Source organism: Vespula vulgaris, chromosome 5 (genome assembly GCF_905475345.1).
Source record: "Vespula vulgaris chromosome 5, iyVesVulg1.1, whole genome shotgun sequence".
In the NCBI taxonomy this organism is placed as follows: domain Eukaryota; kingdom Metazoa; phylum Arthropoda; class Insecta; order Hymenoptera; family Vespidae; genus Vespula; species Vespula vulgaris.
Window position 1 is genome coordinate 4975966 of NC_066590.1, and position 6944 is coordinate 4982909.

General features: G+C 35.7%; 1 protein-coding gene and 1 non-coding gene across 2 annotated transcripts; both read right to left on the reverse strand.

Annotated features, from left to right (window-relative positions):
- Nucleotides 1-1730: 1730 nt before the first annotated feature.
- On the reverse strand, nucleotides 1731-1814 carry Trnal-uaa (transfer RNA leucine (anticodon UAA)). The gene has a single exon. It is a non-coding gene; the product is annotated as a tRNA-Leu (tRNA).
- Nucleotides 1815-2293: 479 nt separating this feature from the next.
- Nucleotides 2294-5173, reverse strand: LOC127064322 (uncharacterized). Its single transcript, XM_050995261.1, has 2 exons — nucleotides 4407-5173; nucleotides 2294-3123 (listed from the first exon to the last, which is right to left on the reverse strand). Exons 1-2 carry the CDS (start codon nucleotides 4755-4757, stop codon nucleotides 2800-2802), a joined length of 675 nt encoding a protein of 224 aa, XP_050851218.1. The 5' UTR covers nucleotides 4758-5173; the 3' UTR covers nucleotides 2294-2799.
- Between the last annotated feature and the right edge of the window lie 1771 nt (nucleotides 5174-6944).

A 6944-nucleotide genomic window follows, 5' to 3' on the forward strand; every position in this document is an offset into this window, starting at 1 on the left:
CGTGTCACACTACAAACGTTACAACGTGAGTATAATACAAAATCGTTTCTCTCTCATAGTCAGTGTATTGCTTCCTTTTACCCTCGTGCCTAGAGCTAACATTTTTCATACGTATACTCAATTGTTTTTCTGTAAAAGATTACATTGATTTTTCTTTATTGTTACAATAGCCTCTTCAATAAGTAACGATAGATTTTTATAAAATAATAACTGAAAATGTTGTTTATGTATTAGAAAAAATTATGTATAATATAAAGATTTAAAAAAAGAAATGTTTCTCTTCATTTTTATAATACATACACTTTTAGATAGAAAAGTCTGCAAGTCAGTATACGAAAAATATTTTCCACGAGTGAAACTTTGTATCAAGAGAGCATAAGATGTACAGAGGTAGCACGAAAAATCCTTCTAATTCCTTTAATCTCATGTATTCCTGTTACAAAATCGAATTGGTAAGAAAATTGTACGCTAAAGCGTTACAAAAAGAATATTATACTAGGAGAACGTAACGTGTAAAGAGATGGCACATATCAAAATTTTTACTTTTCCTAAACTTGCTTGGTAGATAACTTATCAATCGATTCTCAATGGAATTATCGACATTCTGAATTCTTATCGGCAGCGTACAATTTTCTTGCTATGTCGGTACAAGTGATGGTATGTTATCAACATTCGCCTAAATTTGTTCTATCATTGGTAATTTATCGACTGATGGTTGTTGCCAACCTTCATTCTAGAGTCATCGTTGAATTAAATTTGTGCTCGATTGGTAATCTATCGAGCGATGATAAGTTATCGATATTTCAAGTTCTACAGTTTTACTTCATAAAATTTTTTTTGCTTTATAAAAGATAAGTTACTGATATGCGACAAGTGAATTTATGAATTCCAAAGACATAAAGATTAAGGAGGTACTACAAAAAATAATCTATACTCCTTTTGTATGATGTTTTTCTTAAATAACGTCTAATTTGAGGGGAAAATTTTGGGAAATACCACGAAGGGAACATTTTATCAGGGTAGCATGAAGTGCACGAAGGTAGCACGAAAAATCTACTACTTCTTACTAAATTATGTTCTTCTAATACAAAGTTCGATTTGCTGGAAAATTGTCGAATGTATCACAATTGAAAACTAAGAAAATAGCTGATAAAATCGGAAAATCTGAAGTGACTATAATTAATAGAATCTTTCATTTAAATTTTCAAATGTGAATAATGTATATTCATATATTGCTGGTAAGATACACATAGTGTAAGAAAATATAATTATGCTTTCTATCTTTTTTTATGATATAGAGTAATAATTATAATACGTATTTTATTAGACTATAACAAATGATACTATGATTGACACTACAAATATTTCCTTATATGAGTTTGTTATATTCTATATTCTATAATATATCTATCAGTCTATCTTTTTATTTGCCGACTGTTTTTACGATAAATATATTTTGTAAAGTCTAATGAATAAATGAAAGATCTAAATCCTAATTATAGTTATTTAAATTATAAGATTCATAAATATTTAATTTTTCCAATATAAATTAGATACAGTAAAATAAAAGAGATGTTTTAAAATCATAACTAAGACAAAATTTATATAAAAACGAATCATTTTCGTAATAAGAATAAAATTAGAATTATTACCAATAAGATAAAAAAGAAATCATATACCAAAAAAAATAAATTACTAATAGTCATTTTTTAAAAGAAAAAAAAGTTCTTTGCCAGGTGTGGGGTTCGAACCCACGCTCCCATCCGGGAACCAGAACTTAAATCTGGCGCCTTAGACCGCTCGGCCAACCTGGCTTTCGTATTGACGTTTGCCTTAGAATTGTATATAAGTCAATGCATCTTTAACTAGAACAAATTATAATTTGTTATCATAAATTTACAACATTTATATCATAAAATTCGTATGATATATGATGTATATTAAAGACTTATTTTAATTTCAATTAAATGATGCATCATCGTATCGATAAGATTGTATTACTATACAAATAAATAAATATGTATTCAACATTGATATTTGTGATATTGATGAAAAAAATGAGAGAATAAAAATATTGAAAAGTAGATAATAGGTAAAAATGAATGTATAGTCGCATATATCACATTATTGTTGTATTAATAATATATTCTTCGTATAAAAAGTACAAACATTAGATATCTTAGCATATCTTATCCGTTCATAACTTATAATACGAAAAGTCACTTTTAACGTTGCACAGATTACAACGTTTTCGCATATGTATGAAATAATGTCTTTCATGAATAGTCAATAGTCAAAAGTAAAGTACTTTATGGTTACGAAAAAGTATCACATAGTTCGGGCAGCCCTAGGACCATCTAACTAAAACGTTAGTCCCATTTTACATTAGGCATTAATAAATAAATAATTTATCATATAAATAACTTCACGGGGCGCGCGAAATGTAGACAATAAATAAATAATAATAAATATTAATCTCTCTTCAATGAAAAGAAAAAGAGAGAGAAAAGAAATTAATAATATTAATAATAATAATAATGATGAAATAAATTAATAAATAAATAAATTACGAGTAAAATCTATGAAAACCTAACGATTCGTAATATTATTTATGAGGCGATTTTGGATGACTACGTCTTAAATAACGATTTAACGATATCGATCACGAACACACGATGGATCATCCCTAAACTAATCTGTATCGCCTTTTATCAACATTCGTATCGTTTTATCAACGTTCTTCTTTGTTACGAATCTTAGGAATTCGCGTCTTCGTGTCCTCATGTCCACATATATAATCTAATAATCAAAAACGTGTCTCCAAGCGTGAAGATAATCCTTGTACTTAAGTAAAACGCCCCAATCGCGAACGAGTCTCCTTGTGTCATCTTTCGGATCCCTTTCGATCCTACTCATAATGCTTCTCTCGACGCGATGCGGTAAACGAAGAGTTGGAAGAACGGCTATATTACTTTCGACTTCGCAGAGCATTTTCATAAGATAAGATTGTGTAGCTTTTAAAGCCTCTTGGGTTTTCGAAAGTGTTTCATCTTCTATCAATTCTTCGAAGGCAACCGCAAACTTTTGGAGATCCATGTGAAGCTTTGGCAAATGATTGACGATCTATAAAAGAAAAAGAAAGGATCGATTTAGACTAACACGAAGATATTACGGATGAAACAATGCGATCTATCGAATATCGATATATGATTCTAGATAAGAACGTTCGTTTCTTGACTATCAAGAAATTCTTTTTTTCTCTCTCTCTCTCTCTCTCTCTTTCTATTTCTTTCTCTGTCTTTCTCACTCCTTAACACTTATCAAAGTTTCTACGAGTTGTCGGTTGGATAAACGATCGATGAATGAAGCGTTGTAACGAAAGAACGAACGAGTACGTTAGAGATAAAGAGAGAAAGGTGGTGGTAATGGCGATGGTGATGGTGTGGTGACGGCAGCGAAGGCGGTGTAGTTGTGTTAGCGAGGGCTGAGAGAGGAAAGAGCAAGAGAGAGAGAGAGAGAGAGAGAGAGAGAAATAGAGAGGAAAATACGTAAATACACACATCACACATACATATATGTACAGACATATATACATATATACGTGCAATAAACGTAGAAGGATAAGCACGTAGACGGGTAGTAAAACGTATTATCGGTAAAGTTGAGACTTTATCAGTACGCTCACATCGAGGAGGCAGACGAGCGTGATTACGGAGCAGTTCGACCCGGCAAACATGAGAAGCAGTCGCACGCGGCCACGCGGCACGCGCTCGCGTCGCGTCGCGTCGCGTCGCCTCGCGTCGTCTCGCGTCGTCTCGCGTCTACGTTATGCGCGCGCAACATACACACACACACACAAACACATACACACAACATACAGGGAGAAAGAGAGAGAGAGAGAACCAGCGAAACGATCGCACGCCTTCCTGCTACCCTGCTACTTTATAATAATTACCGTCTCATTAAAATTTGTTATTTAACGTTGCGTTAATCAACTGCAATAGAGCGCACACCGGGTGTGCACGGTTTGCCCAACAACTGCGATACGATTGCGGACGAGCGTATCCGTTCGACCCTTCCAGACCTTTCGTTAAACCCTTTTTCCGTTGTATTATATTTTCCCCTCGTGAATACGTTCGCAAGACCGACTATGCAATCATTTTTACGATCGACTGAACTCTATTCGATGTTTAGAATATTACGCGTTGAGATGATCTATGATCGATAAGATGCGCATAGCGTTAATTTAAGGAACGTTAATTCGTCGGGTTGAACGAGCCGATCGATATGTAAAAGCGAACGATTCCTTTCGAAGCGTTAAAATCGTACTGAGAAAATTTGCCAAGAGAAAATATAATCTACGTTTGGTGGGACCTTTCGAAATTAATATCTATAAACGTGCTTACCGTTTGTTGATTGCTTTTAGCGAGTTTCCGGATATGATTAGAATCCTTCTTTCCAGGCACCCAATTTGGAATGTACTGATGCTCGTGAACGCCGATCCTAACGCGGTCGTAAAGATACTCGTAATCACGATTGAGATAATCCTGCAGCATCAGTTGATGCTGCAATCTCAAATCGCTCAAGATCGAGTCTAACTCCTGCTGTGAGTCCTCGTAAGAATCTTGCTCGATAACTTCGCCGCATGGCAGGTGCCAAGGAGGAAGAGTCGTCAAAGATCTGACGTTTCTATTCGGGGCTGCAATGGCAACTGCGAGAAGAGCTAAGAAATAGCACGTTCTCATTTCGTATCTCATCGTTGTCTTCTTGTTTTCTTTATCACAGTCGACACGATTAAATATCTTTTTTTCGTGATATGTGTATATATATATATATACACACTATCTTACGAATTGAATCACACTACTGATTTTACTATTTTGTCTTTTATCACTGTACACGATTTATTATATCGTGTTTCCTCAGTAGGTATAAGATTTTGATGATTCGACCCGATGCGAAAGAAATACGTTGTATTTGTGGAGCCGCTGTGTTTTCTGTATCAACACACGGCAAAGAAATTACTTTCTTCTTGAAGATTTTAAAATACTTTCGAAAGGGACGAAGAAAAGTTTCCTATACCGTTCGACTTGCCAACTCGACTCGATGTTCCCGATTGGCGTGAGATCTTCAACTGAGATTGTCAAACCCTCCTCCTTACTCCTTATATATGGCATTGTGTAAACAATCGAACGTACGTACGCACGTTTGACGTCTCGTGCGGCCCAACGGCCGCTCGGCAGGGTGGCCGGGAAGTTTTTGTCCATAGTTTTTCGCAGATACGCGTGACGATGAAAGTCCCGAGATAATCGAAACGAAAGTTCTACGAAGTATAGACACACTCTGAAGGATCTTTACTTGCCAAATATCCTACAAGGATGTAGACTATGCGATGATTTATTTCAATCGTAAAACGATTAGAAACAACGATCACGATATTACTCGTTAAATATCGTTTCGAATCGATTATTCCTCGATTGTTCTTATAACTCTCTTAACAATCAAGAAAAAATTTCTTAGCGTATGTTTTATGGAAGTTCTAATCAATGTAATACAAAATATACGACGGCGTGATACTAAATCTTAAACTTGAATTTTTTCATTCCTTCTCTTCTTCGATCTTTTCAGCTTAACTTTTCGAACTTAGAAGAGGGAGAGAGAGAGGAGAGAGAGAGAAAGAAAGAAAGAAAGATAACGCGGTTTCAGACACGAAGAGAGGTCAGTTTACTCTCCTTTCCGGCATTCCTTTCGCGGAAGATGGTACAAAAGTATGTGGAGTTATCCAAATTTATCCGAATGACGCGTTAACATCGACGCTTAGTAATTCAATAACTTTTCGTGGATTTCGCCCACGTGTTATAGACATATCGATTTTCTTCGAACCCGAATCGGTCGAACTATCCAGTCATTGGGTTTTATTGTCCGTTCGTTCGTTTCCCAACAATCAAGTATACAATGAACGTGGCCGGGGCAAAAATCTTTTGGGTAGGCGCTATGCAGACGCAAAAACAGCGATTTGTTTGCACTGTGATTCAAATGGGAAAGCCGACGAAGAAGCACGTCGATACGATTTATTGACACCACCAAGATGATCGAGATCGGAAGGGTAGAAAAGGAAAGAAAATATTAATATACTAAATAATGAAATCTATGTTAATAGAACGCAAGTGTCATCTTTTGTGAGATTGTTCTCATCGATCTCCAGTTTCCCGTATAACTAGTAAAATTCTTGAGGAACGACATTAATGAAACTATCGATAATCGGATAACACAGAAGCATGGCCATTGTCTCGTTAAAAATTTGTAATTGTCAAGAAAGGTGTGACTAGGATGGAAAGGAAATGACGTGATACAGTATATATTTAATATTATTATTTTTCTTTCGTCAAAAGTAAAAAGAAAAATTTGATATTTTCGCGTTGCATCTGTCCATAGATCCCTGTTTATCCTCTTTAAGGAATGTGCGCTCGGAGCATTTGCGTGGAGTTAACGTGAAATCCGTAGCAAAGACTTGACGTCAAGTAGTCAATAGTTTTACAAGGGAAAGAGCTGCTCTCGGTACGCGACAAAAAATTGTGAATGAAGCTCGACGTAACGATCGTACGTCGTCGACGGCGTTGATCGAACGCGCGTAGACACTTCGTAGGACACGAGCCATATAAGGCGATACTATAATTAGATCCTCCTGCAGATTCACCCAACTAAGATTAGATTCTCTCACGCTGGATTAGCACAATACTGGAGTATGTGAAAGAAAAAGAGAGAGAGAGAGAGAGAGAGAAAGAACGAGGGAAAACACACGATGCTTCTTGTTATTCCGCGTACTCGTAGCTGTTTATCAGGGTCAAGGAGAAATAAACGATCGCTATTAGTAAAAAATATATTTTCACCATATTTTCACGATCATAATGAAATCTCGCGTGGCTGGCTGGCTGACTCTGATG